Genomic DNA, 16,908 nt, shown 5'->3' with positions numbered 1-16,908 from the left:
CGTGCCGGGGGGGTGGCGAGGGGGTGGCGAGAGCGGCTGGGGATGCCACCCGTCCCTTGCTGCTGCCATCGGCAGCCACAGGACACGGGGACCCCCAGGACAGCCCTGGGCATGGCAACACAGGGCTCTGCCCTCCATCTGCCACCCCAGAGACGGGGCTGGGGTGGGTGGGGGCTGCCCAGGTGGGGACCCCACTCGTGTGCCAATTCCTGCAATGTCCCCATTCCCACATAGTGCAATGGCCCCATGGCCACCTCCTGCACTGTCCCTGTTCCTGTCCCTTACAATGTCCCCAAGCCCCCAGGTGTGAGCTCAGCTGGGCACAGAGATGGTGGGGTCAGGACTGGCCGTGGCAGGGACATCCCAAGCTTCCCCTGGCAGTTTCCCCTGGAAGAGAGCCCTGGCAGGCACCATGAGCACCCTCAGCTTTGCCCTGGCCCGGTGAGGGGTCCCAGCCCAGCTCGGGCTGGTGACACCCATGTCCCTCCAGGGAGTGTCCCTATGCCCAGGAAAGGTGGGTGCACATGGGAGAGCACAGGACACAGGGGTCTGGGCAGGTTTTTATTTAAGGAGAAGCAACCTCGGGGGCAGCTGGTTACAGGTGAGTCCTTCCCTGTGGAGCTCCAGCACCAGCCAGGGCAGGAACTCTCTCCTCTGGCCACACTGGCTCTGCCCTCAGCAGGGCTGCAGGTCCCTGGTGTGGGGGGACACCTCACCCCAAACACCTCCCAGGAGCCCTGGTTCCACCACCGGGATCCCAGGGTATCCCCGGGATCCCATGGGGCAGTGCCAGCAAGATGCTCCGGGCTGGGCGAGTGCCAGGGCTGGCACAGAGGGCTGGGGACCCCCTGTGCCCCAGCTGGTGCAGAGCGTGGAGGTGGCAGGTCCCCGTGGAGGGCTCGGGGTGACAGGTCCCAGCAGGGTGCTCAGGGCTGCGGTGGGGTTGGCCCACCCCGGGCACCCCCTTCTCAGGAAGCGTTGCTGTGCCGGGACGGCAGAGGCGGCACCAGAGAACGCTGACAGCCGGGGCGGGGTGGGGCGGCCCCGGTGCCCCCGGGGCGGGCACAGTTAGTGCAAACGAGGTCTGTATTATCAAAGCTGGAGGCTCGGGGGACACCGGGGTGGGTGGGGCAGGAGTGAGGGGGTGCCGGGGCAGGATCGTCTGTGGGCAGCCCCGTCACAAGAGCACACAGGGCCTCTTGGGCTTGGCCGGGGCGGGGTTGAGCACGGCCCTCACGGCCTCGGTGAACACATCCTTGATGCCCTCCTGGTTGAGCGCAGAGCACTCCAGGTACTTGACGGCGCGGATCTGCTTGGAGAGGCTGATGCCCTGCTGGGTGGTGATGGGCGCCTGGTTCTGCTCCTTGAGCCTCTTCATGGTCTCGGGGTTGTTCCTCAGATCCTTCTTGGTGCCGACGAGGAGGATGGGCACGCTGGGGCAGTGGTGGCACACCTCAGGGTACCACTTGTGCTTGACGTTCTCGTAGGAGGGCGGGCTGGCGATGGAGAAGCAGATGATGAAGACGTTGGTCTGGGGGTAGGAAAGCGTCCGCAGGCGGTCGTACTCCTCCTGGCCGGCCGTGTCCCACAGGTTTAGGTTAATAGTCCTGCCGTCCACCGTGTTCTGCGCGCTGTAGTTGTCGAACACGGTGGGGATGTACTCCTTGGGGAAGGCGTTGGTGGTGTAGCAGATGAGCAGGCAGGTCTTGCCCACCGCCCCGTCACCCACCACCACGCACTTGATGCTCTGCATCCCGGCGGTGCTGGCGTCCCTTCAGCAGCCTGTGGGAGGAGAAGAGGCTCAGGGAGGGGATGTTCCAGGGCTGGGTCACCGTGGTGCCCCCGCTGGGACACCCCGAGGCCGGAGGCTGCTCAGGGATCACACCCCCTTGGCTCACCCACCAACCCAGGGTGAGCTTCCCAGGCAGGCACATCCCCCCGACAGAGACCCCCGGTGGGGATCTGCCCCCCGTGACCCTGGGACACACAAGTGCCACCATGGCCAGTGTGCATGGGGACCGCATCGTCTCCATGGCTGCATCCTCGGCAGCCAGGCTGTGGCAGTGCCCTGTGTCATCCCGTGCCATCCCACGCTGTGCCCCCAGCCCGGAATGGGATGGAGGGCAGGGAGTAGGGAGCAGGGGCTTATCTGTGCTGTGGCAGCCCCTGGGCCGTCCCCATCTGTCCCAGCCCCGGTGCTGCCCACACCGAGCAGGGCCAGCGCTGGTTCTGGCGGGCGGGGGCCGGGCTGGCTGTGCTGGAGCGCGGCGCTGGCGCGGCCCCGGAGCCAGCGTCCGCTCCTGCAGCTGTGTTTATCCCCAGTCCCGGCGCGCGTTTTCCTTCCTCAGGTTCCCTCTGCAATTCCCATCAAGGGCCGCATCCTGCTCCCTTCCTGCTGCTGCCGGAGCCGGGCGCTGCCAGCCCTGCCCAGCCGAGGCGGGGGCGCCCCGCCGTGCTGGGCTGGGGCCGTGCCCACCCTGGGGCCGCAGCCCTTTCCCACCGGGCTCCCGGTGCCCAGCCATGGGATCACACCGGGAGGATGGGAACCCCACCGTGCCAGTGACGGCAGAGAAGCCGCAGTGTCCCGGGGTGCTGGGCTGGGGGTCCCCGTTCCCGGAGTCCCCCGAGGCTGCGGGGCTGGGGGTGGGGGCAGGGAGGGCGCCCCCGGCCCGAGCCGCAGCCACTCCCTGTCCCCTCGGATGGGGAAGTCGCTCTTCCTCTTCCCGCCCTGACACGCGGCTTCCTGCGGCCGGGGCTGTGCCGTGACCCCCGCCCTGCCTGCCCGCGCCCCGGGACACGCACCGGGGCCGCCAGCAACGCCCCGCAGCCGCCTCCGCCTCCCCGGGCAGCTTCAGCCTCCCCGGGCAGCCCCCTGCACATCCCTGGGGCGTGCACGGGGAGCAGCGGGGCCAGCACAGGCGGGCCCCGTCCCCACCCCCGCAGGAAGCCGCCTGCGGGTCCCAGGGGGACACAAACAGCCCCGGCCTTTGGCCTCCAGTTCGGGAGGTTTCCTCCAGCAGTTTCGGCAGCTGCTCAGCCGGGGCAGGCGCAGGCAGCGGCACCCCCTGGGCTGCGGGGCTCACACGGACACGGGGCCGGCCGGGGGACAAGGGACACACGGATGGCAGCAGGAACAGAGGAGTGATGGGGACAGGAGCAGAATCCAGACAGTGGGATCTGAGTCAAGGAGACCAGGACAGTGGGAGAAGGAACCGGAGCAGGAGGAGCTGGAGCGGGACGGGGGAAGGAAGTGGATCAGAGCAACGGGAGCAGGAGCAGAGGGAGAAGGAGCAGGGCAGAGGGAGGAACAGGGTCAGGGTCATGGGACCAGGATCAGGGCTCCAGGGTCAGGACTGTGGGAGACCGAGGTCCCTGCATGGGGCCACCCTCGGGCACGTGCACCTTCCACAGGGCTGTAAGTGCCACCCACGTCCCCTGTGCCCCTTCTGTCCTGCAGCCACCCCATCCCTTCGCCCAGGGCTCCCAGGGCAGCCCCTGGAGTGGGACACAGCTGCCCCTGTCACCCCAAGGCCCCATTTGGCCCATGTGACTCAGTCTGGGCCCCCAGCAGCCCTGAGCACCAGCCTGGCCCTGTGCCCATCCCACAGTGGGACACGGCACACACTGCTCATGCTGAGCCCAAACCCTCCAAACTGACTGTGGGCACCTCGGGATGAGCTGCACCTGGCAGGAACCATCCTCATCCTCACACTCATCCCCATCCCCATCCCCATCCTCATCCCAGCGCAGAGGAAACACTTGTGCCCATGAGAGCATCATCACCACGACACAGAGAGGAGGAGGGAAAGGAGGAGGAAGAGGATGAGGAGGAGGAAGATGATGAGGAGGAGGGGCTAGAGGCCAGGGGTCACTTCTCCAGCACCCCTGGGGTGTGGAGGCCCAGAGTGCCCCAGGTCTGTCAGCAGCACTCAGCAGACGTGGGCACACGCAGTGCCCATGCTGGGGCCGTGGCAGGACCCGAGGGCTCACACAGGAGTGCTTTGGCTCCTGCCAGCCCTGGCACTGCCAGCACTGGGTACGAGGTGCCTGTGGCACAGCGAGGGGACCTGCAGGCACGGCCCAGGCTCACAGGGCAAATGTCTCTCTGAGGAGGGGGCTTGGTGTTGGGCAGAGCCCCCGCAGCAGCCCCGAGTGTGTCTGGGTGCCAAGGAGGGGGTGTGGGTGCCAGGGGGCCCCGGCTCTGTCACGACCAAGGTTTGCAGCCACAGCCATCACATCATCACGGTCCTGATGGGTCCCCACTGCCCCTGGAGGATGAGGAGGGACCTGTGCCCTGCCTCCTGACCCGCTGGGCCCCCGTGTCCCCCAGCACGGGACAGGGGGTGGGCAGGAACCCTGCCAGAGGAGCCCCATTCCAGGGCAGGGCCAGGGGCTGCCCGGTGGCATCCTCGTGGTGATGCCACTGGAGATCACCCGTGTCCCCGCAGCCATGCTGGGGCTCCCGAGGGTCCTGCTGCCCTGGGGGCCAGCATGGGCCAGTCCGGGCACACTGGGTGGGTGCCCTGGCCCTGGTGTGCCCCCGCCGCCTGCTGCCAGCTCCGCTGCGGCACAAGGCTAGCTCTGTTCTCCCAGGAAATCCGCGGCCCGCAGCGCATTTAACCCCTTCTGGCCCGCGGGATGCCGGGGTCAAAGTGGCCCCCTGGGGCTGAGGGGACAGCCCGCAGGGACACAGCCCGTGGGGACACAGCCTGTGAGGTCACAGCCCGTGGGGACACTGCCTGTGAGGTCACAGCCCGCAGGGACACAGCCTGTGGGGACACAGCCTGTGAGGTCACAGCCCGCGGGGACATAGCCTGTGGGGGACACAGCCCGTGGGGACACAGCCTGTGAGGGACACAGCCCGTGGGGACACAGCCTGGGGGGACACAGCCCGTGGGGACATAGCCCGTGGGGACACCCGTCCCTTCCCAGCCCCATGGGAGGGGGCCCGGAAGGGAGGGTGGAGCACGGGGGCCGCACCGTGCCAGCCCCGGGGCCCCGGCCACGCTCCGCACCGCGGTGCCACCGGGGTGGCCTTTGGGGTGCTGGGAGAGGAGGGGGCGGCCAGGGGGACTCTGGGTGGCACACAGAGGTCCCCCCTCCCACCGCCACCCCCTGGCACGGGAAAAGCGACTCATCTCTTCGGCAGAAAAGGGAAGCAAAACCCTCTGCCAGCGCTCCCGGCCGGGGCAGCCCCCGGGGGTTTCCGCCGGGGAAGTGGAGCAGCCGCCCCCGAGAGCTGCCTGTGCCTGTCCCACGGCCCCCAAACCTGACCCAGCCTCCCTGAACCGGCCCTGCAGCCCTCCCCGCACCACGGCCGCCAGCACCTCACACCCACCCTGCGCCCCACCCTGCCCCGGGCACCCCTGGGACGTGCCCAGGCCCACCCAAGGCTGGGGGGCACCAGCCCCACTCCCCGGGGTCACTCCTCTCAGCACAGCAGTGTAACCCTGGCCCTGCTGCCAGCTCAGCAGCAGAAAGAGGAAATTAATAAAACTACTCAAATCTCCAGATCCCAAGCAGGACCCACGGGGATCCATGGCCATGGTGGGGACCCAGGGACCCCCCAGGGGCCCCTCAGCTCTGCCCCAGGCTCTGCCGTGACAGCTAAAATAACTTCCATGCTGAGTCGGAGGATTTTGATTTCCCTCATTTTCCAGCTGTCGTGACTAATTTCCTCATTTTATTTCCCTCCCAGGCCAGGTCCCTCTCTGCCTCTCGCCACGGCCACTCCCAGCCCTTGGCCTCTGCTCCAGGTGCTGCCAAAGCTCCACAGCTCCAGGGCTGGAGCTGGATCCAGGCCCCTCAAGGGGATGTGGTGACCCCCTGTGTGACCTGGCCACTGTTTCCAGCAACAGAGTGCTGGAAAGAGTGACATCAGGGGGAGCCTGGGAGGGAGGGAGGGAGGGAGGGATGGATGGAGGGATGGATGGATGGATGGATGGATGAAGGGGTGGAGGGATGGAGGGATGGATGGAGGGATGGATGATGGATGGATGGATGGAGGGATGGATGGAGGGATGCATGGATGCATGGATGGATGGATGGATGGATGGATGGATGGAGGGATGGATGGATGGATGGATGGATGGATGGATGGATGGATGGATGGATGGATGGATGGATGGATGGATGGATGGAGGGATGGATGGATGGAGCCAGGTAGGCCAGGCCAGGCTCCCTGGCCTCCAATGGAGCTGCTGGCAGGTCCCAGCAGCACGGCGCTGCTCCGGCACTGCTCTGGGCCATGGCCAAACCCAGCTCCCTTCCAGGCACGAGGGCACTGCCCACACCTGCACCCACGGCCAGCCCCGCCCGGCACCACCACAGCTGCCCACAGGTGCTCCCGGCGCCGCGGCCCCGGTGCCGGCCCCGTCCCACCACACTGCCACCACAGCCTGTCCCCAAGGGCCACAAACCGAACCTCAGTGCCTCAGTGGCTTCTCCTTCCCACGAGCCAAGCAGAGGAAGCCAGCAGCCCCCAACCCCAGCACCCATCCACACCCCCAACAGGCTCTAGGGGACCGTGGGTGTCCCCACGCTGACTGAGTGACCCAGTGACCCCGGGGGACAACCGGGGGGACCCCATGACAAGCACCCACCACAGGCACCCCTGCCACAGGGACAGCTCCGGCAGGTCCTGGCTGCTGCACGTGTGACAGCGCCTGCAAGGGCTGTGTGGGGTCAGTGCAGGGGGGCTCAGTGTGTCAGAGGAGGGGGGCCGGGGGGGGCCGGAGCAGTGCGGAGCAGTGCAGGGGGCCAGTGGGTCAGTGCAGGGGTAGAGAGGGTCAGTGCCGGGGGTCGGTGGGTCAATGCCGGGGGTCGGTGGGTCAGTGCCGGGGGTCGGTGGGTCAGTGCCGGGGGTCGGTGGGTCGGTGCGGGGGTAGAGGGGGTCAGTGCCGGGGGTCGGTGGCTCGGTGCGGGGCCGGCGGTCCCGCGGGCCGTGCGGCGCTCCCCGGTGTCAGCGCAGCCCCTGCAGCGCCGGGCCGGCGGCGCGGCGGGGGTGCGGCTGCAGATTCGGCGGGGCCGGGGGTCCCGCCGAGGGGGTCGGGCCGGGCCAGTTTCTGTCTCCGCTCTGTCCCGGCTGCTGCCGGCCCCGCTCCGGCCCCAAACTCCGCTCCTCCGGCCCCCCATGGCCCGTTATCCCCAGCTGTCCCGTTATCCCCGGCTGTCCCGTTATCCCTAACGGTTCCGTTACCCTCGGCGCTCCCCTTATCCCCGGAGCCCCGTTATCCCAGCCCCGCTCTCCCCGGAGCTCCGTTATCCCAGGCAGTCCCGTTATCCCCCGCTGTCCCGCTCCGGGCGGGTCCCGCTCCGGGCGGGTCCCGCTGCCGCCGCCCCCGCCCTGGCCCCGGCAGGCGGCTCCCCCCGCCCCCGACTGGACCCCGGCCCCGCGGGGACCCCCGGCCCCTCCGGTGCCCCCGGCCCCGCACTCACCCCGGGGCATGGCGCGGCGGCGGGCGCGGGGCCGGGGCGGCAGCGGCAGCAGCACGAAGAGCAGGACGAAGAGGAGGAGGAGGAGGAGGAAGTCTGCGGCCGCCTCCTCCACCGCCCCGGGCGGTCCCGCGGAGAAACTTCCCCCGCCGCGCCCGGCCCCCCGCGCCCGCCGCTTCCTTCCTCGGCCCCGGGCCGGGCAGCGCAGCCCCCGCGCCCTCCGCCACCGGCCCCGGCTGCGGGCGCCGGGACGCGGCTGCGAGCGGAGGCTGCGGCGGGTTCGGGGCAGGACCCCGGGACCGCCCCGGGCAGGGACCCGCAGCCCCCGGGGCCGGGGGGGAACACGGACCCTCCTCCTTCGCCGGCTGCCTGTGCCCCCCGCACCCCCATCCTTGAGCCCCCCACCCTTGAGCCCACCTCTGACCCCCCCACCCCGCCCCTGGCACTCATCCCTGACCCCCCCCTCAACCCCTGACACCCCCTGGGCCGGCCCGCCCCCGCTGGGGACAGGGCTGGGGACAGGGACACCCCGGCACGGCCCTGCCAGCCCGGCGGGACCGGAGCTTTGGGGGTGAGGGGGGTGACAAGGGAGGGGAACCACCCCCCTCGGGGCTACCTGGGGACTCGGGGCCGCCGGCGGGGGGCAGGGGACACCCCCTGCCCTCGGAGTGCCCCGGGGGGGCGTGAGGATGGGGTGACAGCACAGGGACACCAGCTGGCCCTGCGGGAACTGGGGCCACCCTGCTGCACCCCAAGGGGGAGTGGGGGGTCCCGGGGCCGCTGCGGGAGTGCCCCCCCGAGCTGAGTGCCCCCCCGAGCTGTGCTGTGTCAGGGCTGGAGCAGCCTGGGCACTGGGAGGGTCCCCCAAGGGTTTGGTCCCCCAGGTTGGGAGTCCCCATAAGGGCCAGGTTCCCCCAGGAGCACCCGCAGCCCGTGGGGGTCCCTGGGACTGGGGGGGCTTGTGGGGGTCGCCCAGGGATGGAGGGGAGGCAGTCCCTGGCAGTGAGCAGCCTGTCCCCATCCTTATCTCGGGGTCTGCAGGCGTGGGACCCCCACCCACACCCGGCACCTTCCCCAGTGGCAGGACAAGGACCAGAACTGGCACCCAGCAGAGAGGGGACAGAGGCCAGCCCCGTGTGACAGCCTGGGCAGCCCCCAGGCTGGGGGTCCCCACGAGGGGCCAGCCTGGGACCCCCAGCCCACAGTGGGGCACCAAGCTGGGAGGAGCCTGCTCCAGGGACAAGGGTGTCACTGCTGGGAGCACCCCGGCCGGAGTGGGACAGGCTGTGAGGAGTGGGACTGGATGTGAGGAGTGGGATGGGATGTGAGGAGTGGGATGGGATGTGAGGAGTGGGACGGGATGTGAGGAGTGGGACGGGATGTGACCTTTCTGTCCCCCCTGTGGGCTGCTGGCCTCTGGGCACTGGTGGCACCAGCCTGGCGGTGGCACCGGGAGCACGTGGCCCTGGAGGTGTCGCAGCTCCGGGAGGTGTTGAAATTTCCTCACTGCGAACAAGGACGCACGTGCTGGGACCTCAGGATGTCTCTGCCCAGAGAGCGGGGCGTGTGACATGTCGCGGTGTGTGCCGTGTCGTGGTGTGTGACACGGTGTGTGTGCCGTGTCGCGGTGTGTGTGCCGTGTCGCTGTGTGTGCCGTGTCGCTGTGTGTGCCGTGTCGCGGTGTGTGTGCCGTGTCGCGGTGTGTGTGCCGTGTCGCGGTGTGTGCCGTGTCGCGGTGTGTGTGTCGTGTCGCTGTGTGTGCCATGTCGCGGTGTGTGCCGTGTCGCGGTGTGTGACACGGTGTGTGTGCCGTGTCACGGTGTGTGTGCCGTGTCGCGGTGTGTGTGCCGTGTCGCGGTGTGTGCCGTGTCGCCGTGTGTCACACGCCACCCCGGCCATTCCCGCTGTGGCCGCCAGAGGTCGCTGCGGGCCTGCGCCGTGCGCGCGCGGGCGGTCGCGGGGGCGTGGGCACGCGCCCGCCCCGTTGGCTCCGCCCCCAGTGGGCGTGACCGGATTGCTCTTGGCCACGCCCCCGTCAGCGCGCGGCGGCGCCAGGGCCCGGTGCGTAGGGCGGCGCGCGGGGGGGGCGGACGAGACCACCGCGGCAGCGGGGGGGGGAGCGGGGCAGTCCAGGCACAGACAGAGCTGGGTTTTCCGGGCGGCACCGCTGCGAGAAGGCGGCGGAGGGACGGAGCGGGCCAGGGAGACGCTAGCGGAGGTGACGGAAGAAGGGCGATCCCGGCAGAGAGGCGAGAGGCCGGCGGGGTTATCCCGGGAAGAGACCACTGAGGACGGGGGGACTGGGGCTGTCCCGGGAGAGACCACTGCGGCGGGGGGGAGGCTGTGCTGGGAGAGACCACTGCGGGGCGGGGGGGCAGAGAGTTCCGGTAGCCGGTGAGCGGCCGCAGCTCGCGGCGGTGCCGGGTTAGCCGGGACGATCGCGGTAGCCGGGATAACCGGGATAACCGGGACACCCCGCGGCCCCGCAGCCGGTGCCGATGCCGAGGAGCAGCTGACGGCGGCGGGGACGCGGAAATGGAGCTGCGGCCGGGCCGAGCCGTGCGGGCGCTGTGCGGCCTCTTCCTCCTCCTCCTCCTCCTCCTGCAGCATCCCGGCCGCGCCGAGCGGGCCCCCGGCTCCCAGCTGGACGACTCTGCCATCGCAGGTGAGCCCCGGCCCGGCGCCCCTGCCCGCCCCGCTGGGCTCGGGCGCTGCCGGGGAAGGCCCTGGCAGCACCCCCGAGCTCCGTTTTGGGGCCGTTCCTCCGGGTTTCGGGCAAGAACTGCAGTGATCCCCGGCCCGGATCCGCTTCGGCACCTCGCGAAGACAGAAATAACCCGTGCGTGTTACTGCAGCGGGCTCCGGCTGTTTAGGTCAAAAGTTTTACATTTCAGCTCATTTAAGAGATTGCGCTCCTCTTCGTTAAGGCGCACCGACTGCGAGCGGTTCGCAGGATTTAAGAGTGTTAATGTTATTTCGCGTTGTTACGCTCTGGTAGCGGGGGGCTGGCAGGGAGCAGGGGATGGTGCCGGACATTCCGGGTTCAGCTGTTCTCTGAGGGCTCTCCCGGCTCTGGCACCCCAGAGCTGCTTCTTCCCCTGCGCTCCGGGGCCCGGCGGGTCCCACCTGAGGAGCGCGGGCGGCACAGCCCCGGGCACCGCTTCCCCCGTTCCCCCCTCCCGCACCCCCAAAGCCAGCTGCCCAGCCAAAAGGGCAGGAGAAGCCAGGGCCCCGCGGGTTTCCCCCGTGAGCCCGGCTGTGGCACCTCGGTGGGCTCCGTGTCCTTGTGGCAGAGCCCGAGGTCAGCGGGACCCGCCGGCAGTGCCGCCGTGTGCGGCCTCAGCCCCGGGGCGCGGGCGCAGCTCCGGGACGGCCGAGAGCCGGGCCCCGCTCCCGGGGCACCCCGAGCCCCGCTGCCGGGCCGGCCGAGCCCGGGGCAGCAGCCGAGGGTTCCTCGGGCCGGTGTGCGCGGGCCGGGCCAGGGGAAGGTGTGTTAGAGCCATGTTCGGGTGTCGGGGTGGAAGGCGCCGCAGCCGCGTCCTGGGCAGCGCTCGCTCCGTGCTTGGGGCGTGTTGGGCCCGGGCCGGGGAGCGGGCCCGGGGGCGGTGGGGTCGGCACAGCCGCGGGAGCTCGCTGTGTGCTGCTCCGGCCGGGCACGGGCTCTGGGACTGCCGGGCACGGGCTCTGGGACTGCCGGGCACGGGCTCTGGGACTCGCTGTGTGCTGTGTCCGGGACGAGGGGCTCCTCATCGCCTCTCCCCGTGCATCCAGTCTGCTCCACTAAGGAAACTGGATCTCTGCAGTCCTTCTGAAGCAAGGTTTGTGCCTCCAAGGAATTTCCATTGCGGTTATTTTTGGAGGCCCTGCAGAAGTGTGGCAGCCTGGGTGATTCAGCTGCTGGCTCTGCTCTTGGCCGCGGGCGGAGGCAGCCCCAGGGCCCGGCTCGCAGAAATTCCCCCCGGCACGGCTGTTCCTGCTGGACGGCTGCTTTGGGTCACTCTGGGCCGTGTTTTGGTTACTGCTGGCTTCCCAAGCCCGCGAGGGATTAATGACTGCCCACAGGTTGGAGCCCCGAAGGTGCAGGAGCGTGGTCAGGGAGGGATTTGTGTCCCCTGCCCGTGTCCCTTCCCCGGGCAGGCTCCCTGCCCTCTGCTGCCGCAGCTCCGCGTGTCCGCCGAGGTCTCCCGGCCCTTTGGTTGGAGCTCTTTGCGCTGTTGTTCCCGGCTCACAGCAGGGAATGTCCGCAGCCGGCACAGCAGACACTTTTCCTGGTGTTTTCCCTGGAAGCAGGAGGTGTTGGCTGCTCGCTGTGAGGCAGAGGTGAGTGCTGGACGCCGTTTTGAAAGTGAAAGCGCTCGGCTTTGACACATTTTCCATCGTGCAAAGGTGCTTCTCCTTTGTATTTTTGTTTTCATTAGGATGGCAGGATTTTAATGATGAAATGTTAGCACCGGAGAGGTTTTTCAGGTGATGCACGGAAGTGTTTGCAGAGAGCAGCAGCCTGAGCTGCAGCACTTGTTGTGCTGCTGAGGTTCCCCTGCACACTCAGGTTTTACAGAGCATTAGTGAATGATCCCGATTCCTGGGATAGATTTTTAAGCGAGAGTTTAAAACGGGTGGGTTTATCCGTGCAGGAAAAGCAGAGTTGGTGACTGAACCCTGGGGAAAACCGGATTTTCTCCTGGCTTTGACTCACTCAGAGGTGAATTGAGGCGCTAATCTTTGATCTCTAATCTTTTCCTGCCGATCAGGTTGAGCTTTGGTTCCAGTCGCAGCACAGGAGCCATTTCGCAGCACGGTGTGGGGTTTGGAGCCCAGGCCGGCAGGAGGGGCCCCGGCCTTGCCCCGGGCCAGGTTCGGATCCTGCCTGTCACAGGATGTGTGACCGGCCCCACCGTATTGTTTGCACCGCCCTGGTTATTTTTAGCCCGAATTTGTCAGGCTGCAGCCCGGCCCCGGGACCTTTTCACACCCCCTAAAAGGGGCAAACTGGACTTTCAGGGATTTTTTCCCCTCTTTCTGTTCATTTGCTGTAATCTGGCTGTTGCCCAAATCAGCTAGGTTTTGGTCCATTTTCTGGTTCTTATCAGAACATCCTCCAGGGTTGTGGCCAATGTTTTACACGAGTTTTATGTGGGCCATCAAAAATGTGACTCATTGTTTGGGTCAAAAACCTTAAATTTCATTCTAATTTAAAATACTAATCTTGCTCAGTTGACTCTTCCTCCTTAAATCACATCACCTGGAGGCAGTCTGTGGGATTTAGGGTTATTTTTATTTGATTGTTTGCCTTCTGTGCAGCCCCAACACTTCCAGGTGTGTTAGTAGGAGATCCAAGGAAAACTGACTGGAGAGGTGGGGGTTTGGATGGCTGGGGCTCATCCCTGGTTCCCTTCGTGGTGCCAGCTTCCACCTGCAGATCCAGACCCACCCCATCTGCAGTGTATATGGAGGTGCTGCCAGTCTGCATTGCCCTGAGCCTCGTTTAATTGTGTGTGGAATTCCTTCCTGTGGTCTGGCATCCACAGGGATGTGGGGCCCTGTTCTGGCACCCTGAGGCCAGTCAGGGATCGTGGCCTGGGTTTTCCCTGTTCCCTGCAGCAGTTCAGAGAGGGGCTCTGAACTGTGTGCTGGGATTGAGGCGTTTTTGGGTGATGTGGAGCTCCTGCCTCAGGGCGTGGCGAGGGCTGGGCTCTGGTGCGAGGCTGGCACAGGTTTGGCAGCTTTTCCTCTTTCCACAGCAGCTCCTCTTTTCTCTTCCTTTCTCCTTCTCCTGCCCTGTCTCCTGCTTCCCTGTTTTGATTCCTTGATCACAACATTTCTTGAGTCATCCTTGCTCTTGTCTAAGTGATAAAAAGCAAGTTTAAAAGCACCCTGATAGTGTCCAAAGCTGGAGGGCTGTGCTCAGGGCTATTCCTGCGTTTGCCTGGAGCACCTTGAGGTGCCCTTAAACCCAGGGAACATCCTGTGGGACAAAGTGACTGTGAGGAAGGGGGCTGCAGCCACAGGCTGCTGTCACTGATTCCAGAGGGGACAACGTGAATTTCTGGGTGAGGAGGCTGTGCCCAGGCCCTGTCTGTGCTTCCCATCCCAGGGCCTAGGGGTTCACTGGAAGGGAATCCTTCCCTGCTGCAAAACCTCTGCCTTGGGAAGTGATGGGTTTGGGCCTGAAGCTTGCAGTGAAGGCTTTTGGCATCTGAGGAGCTTCGGAAGATCAGTGGCGGCTCATCCTGCAGGCTGGGAACAGGCTGGGTCCCCATCCCTCCACGGGCCTGGCAGAGCTCATGGGACACAGCCAGCTTGCTTTGATAAAATGCCTTTGAAAGGAGAGTTTGCTGTTAAATTAATTCCTTTAAAGGGGTGCACGTTCATGAGTAGAAGTTGCACCTGTGAGTAGCAGCCTTGGGTTGGGCAAGGGAGGTGAAGCTGTTGTGAGAATGCTTGGAGAGCTCTGCCAGGAAACAGTCCAATGTTCTTCCCTAGCTCAGTTGGAAGCCCCAGTGGATTGCACAGCCTTGGCTTCCTTCGGGAATGAAACTCATCTCGAGGAATTGCCATTCTGAGAGGTGGAAAATTTGTGTTTTGGCAGCAAACTGGCCTCATGTGGAGGAGGAGGAGGAGCAGGGCCGACTGGGCAGCACTGGGGCTGCTGGGGAGCTCCTGGCTCCCTCCAGCTCATTCCCTTCCCTGCTTGGCCCAGAAACTTGGAGTAATGCTCAGCTGGATCACAGAGAGGATCTTAATTTAATTTCTTGTTAGATTTATTTATTTACTCCCTTGGAAAGCAGCTGTGTCCTGTGCCCCTCGGGTGGTCCCTTCCCCCAGGAGCGGTGCAGGGGGAGCTGCTGGGACACTGCCTGCCCTGGGGGGGCTGCAGGGAGCTCCAGACCAGGCTCTTGGGGTTGGCCTTTCCCACTGTGGGCCAGGGGTACACACATCCACCCGGGAAGTCCAGGGCAGCAGTCCTGCTGTCCTTTCCATCCTTTGCTCTCAGGAGGGGATGGAGCAGTAAATGTGTGAGGAAAGGAGCTCCTGACGTCTCTTGTGGTGCATCTGCAGGGTCTGAGGTGCTTTGGTGGTCCTGGAGCGGAGCCTTATCCCAAGAGGAGTGAGAAGGAAAAGCACTTTGTGTTTCTCTGGCCTGCTCAGTTGGTGTTTGGCTCGTGGGCTGCTCGGGCATGTTGGTACATATCAATTCCCTGTGGGAGATTTCTCCTCCTCTGGGTAGGGGCTGGAGGGACAGGTGAGTGTCTGGGACAGCCCGGGGGAGCTGAGGTGCCCTCCCGTGGTGTGTAGTTCATGATCTGCCTGGGATTGGGGGAGGGAAGGGAGATAAAAGGCCATCCTGGTATTTAGGGGCTGCCCAGGGAGCTTTGGAGTGCCCATCCCTGCAGGTGTCCCAGGAAGGGCTGGAGGTGGCCCTGAGTGCTCTGGGCTGGGGACAAGGTGGGCCTGGGGCACAGCTGGCACTGCCTGGGCTGGGAGGGCTTTTCCAGCCCCTAGGATCCTGGGATTCTGTGATTTGTTAGTAAAAATCCCTTTCTGCAAGCAGGTGGCTGAAAAGCAGCACTTTTCCCTGAGGCTGTCCCTGTCCTGCAGCTTGTCCCACTTGGAGGCTGTGCTGCTGGAAAGGGCTGGCAGTGGATCCTGTCCCTGGAGCTTCCCAGGGTCAGTGCCAGGCTTGGACACCCTTCGGTGCTGGGCTGTGCCCAGCCTGGCACTCTGCTCCCCAGAGCCCTAACTGCACAAACCCATTAGTGTTAAGAAAGCTGTTACCCTTCATTAATTAGCTTTGCTTTAAATCCAGAGAGGGAGAAATGATCTCCCGAGCTGGCAGAGCAAGCAGGAGAGTTGTGGCTCTCTCTGGGTAGCTCTGGCATTCCCACTGGAAAGGCCCTTTGGGACCAGGGTGGTTCCTGTTCCCGGCTGGTCCAGCTGTGTGGATCCCTGCCGTGGCTCCCTGCCGTGGCTCCCTGCCGTGGAGCCCAGCCATGGATCCCTGGAGGGGCAGGAACCTGCTGGAAGCAGGAGATGGGACCTTCACTTCACTGCTGTTGGGTGAAGGTCTGGGGACCCTCCGTGCCCCCAGCTGGAGGAGATTCCTTCACCCGCCTTGTGTCAGTCAGGTGCTACTGGCAAGAAATCCTTCCCTGGCAGGGTGGGCAGGCCCTGGCACAGGGTGCCCAGAGCAGCTGTGGCTGCCCCTGCATCCCTGGCAGTGCCCAAGGCCAGGCTGGACACTGGGGCTGGAGCAGCCTGGGACAGTGGGAGGTGTCCCTGCCATGGCAGGGGTGGGATGGGATGGACTTTAAGGTCCCTCCAACCCAAACCAGTGTTGGATGCTGTGAATAATGGGGGTTTGGCCCCTTTTCTGCCTGCTCCCTGTTAGCAGGTGCAGCCCTGGGAGCTGCTGCTTCTCCTTGTGCCTTCCAGACTGTCTTTGCTGTGGAATTTGGGGATGTTTCCTGTGGAGGCAGCGCTGTCGTGCTGAGTCGTCTGCTCTGCTCCCATGGCTGGTCCAAGCTGGGCTCTCTGGAACACTTTAATTTTCCCTCCCCCTCGTTTCCCCAGCCCCTGCAGCCGTGTCTGATTAATTTTCTGGCACCTCCGGAGCTCTGGTTCAGGTTTAGGAGCTGGTGCTGGCAGGGACAAAGGACTCTTTAATTAAAGCCATTGCTCTGTCACTCCTGCAGCACATGGGAGCCGTGAGGAGCTCCTGCCTCACGCTGTGCCTGTGCCATGGTCTCACCAGTCAGAGGAACAATTTCTCCCCAGTATTCCTCTAACTGTGCCCTCTGGCAGTGGGAGCCATTCCCTGTGTCCTGTCCCTCCATCTCTTGTCCCCAGTCCCTCTCCAGCCCTCCTGGAGCCCCTTTGGGCCCTGGCAGGGGCTCTGAGGTCTCTGCAGTAATCCTGAGGATACAATTCACGATCAGGAGCAATGGCAGGACTGTGCCCAGGAGCTTTTGCTGGCAGTGCTGGCCAAGGTCCCCGGCTCTGCAGTCGATGAAATCCTTCAGAGGAGCATGGGGAAGTCGTGAGGGAGCCGCGCGTGGTTCTGTCCCGGCCTGTCCCTGCCTGCTCCTTTTCCCTCCATGAAATAGTACCAGGATGTTTGTTTGTTTGGATTATGGACCTATTTTTAAGTAACCTATTTTTTCCACTTTGGAAAATGCATTAACTCCCTGTGTGGCATGGACATCTGTGGAGTCTGACTTTGGGAACCACCGAGTGCTCCTTGGAAGTCTCTCTCCAGCCTCAGTGGTTGCCTCTGGCACACAGAGGTATTTTTTGTATGTAAGTGTTTATCTTGCTGAACTTTGCTCCAAGGGCCATTTGCAGGATCCACAGAGGCACTTCCTTGGAAGTGCACTTTATCCCACCCAGGAGCTCTGCATGATCTCAGTGCCACCGTCCCTTTGCCTCCTCTGGGATCTGGAAATTGCTGATCCCAGCAGCTCTCAGACAGTGGAA

At 65.2% G+C, this 16,908-nt stretch overlaps 2 protein-coding genes across 6 annotated transcripts in view; one reads left to right on the top strand and one right to left on the bottom strand.

Annotated features, from left to right (window-relative positions):
- Nucleotides 1-108: 108 nt before the first annotated feature.
- On the bottom strand, nucleotides 109-7,575 carry RHOG (ras homolog family member G). Its single transcript, XM_063393332.1, has 2 exons — nucleotides 7,438-7,575; nucleotides 109-1,782 (listed from the first exon to the last, which is right to left on the bottom strand). Exon 2 carries the CDS (start codon nucleotides 1,751-1,753, stop codon nucleotides 1,178-1,180), a length of 576 nt encoding a protein of 191 aa, XP_063249402.1. The 5' UTR covers nucleotides 1,754-1,782; nucleotides 7,438-7,575; the 3' UTR covers nucleotides 109-1,177.
- Nucleotides 7,576-9,478: 1,903 nt separating this feature from the next.
- Nucleotides 9,479-16,908, top strand: part of STIM1 (stromal interaction molecule 1) — a 76,664-nt gene continuing 69,234 nt past the window's right edge. The window contains exons 1-2 of one of the 5 annotated variants that reach the window (XM_063393329.1): nucleotides 9,479-9,495; nucleotides 9,924-10,099. In XM_063393329.1, coding sequence (XP_063249399.1) covers nucleotides 9,970-10,099 — 130 coding nt within the window. In that variant the 5' untranslated portion in view covers nucleotides 9,479-9,495; nucleotides 9,924-9,969. The other 4 variants (XM_063393326.1, XM_063393328.1, XM_063393330.1 and 1 more) reach the window with 4 other exon arrangements.

Source organism: Prinia subflava, chromosome 3 (genome assembly GCF_021018805.1).
Source record: "Prinia subflava isolate CZ2003 ecotype Zambia chromosome 3, Cam_Psub_1.2, whole genome shotgun sequence".
Lineage (NCBI taxonomy): Eukaryota > Metazoa > Chordata > Aves > Passeriformes > Cisticolidae > Prinia > Prinia subflava.
This window is presented reverse-complemented; position numbering and strand designations above follow the sequence as displayed.

What these genes read in the sequence shown, in the direction of transcription:
- RHOG (XM_063393332.1), bottom strand. Translation starts at nt 1,753, where the DNA reads ATGCAGAGCATCAAGTGCGTGGTGGTGGGTGACGGGGCGGTGGGCAAG.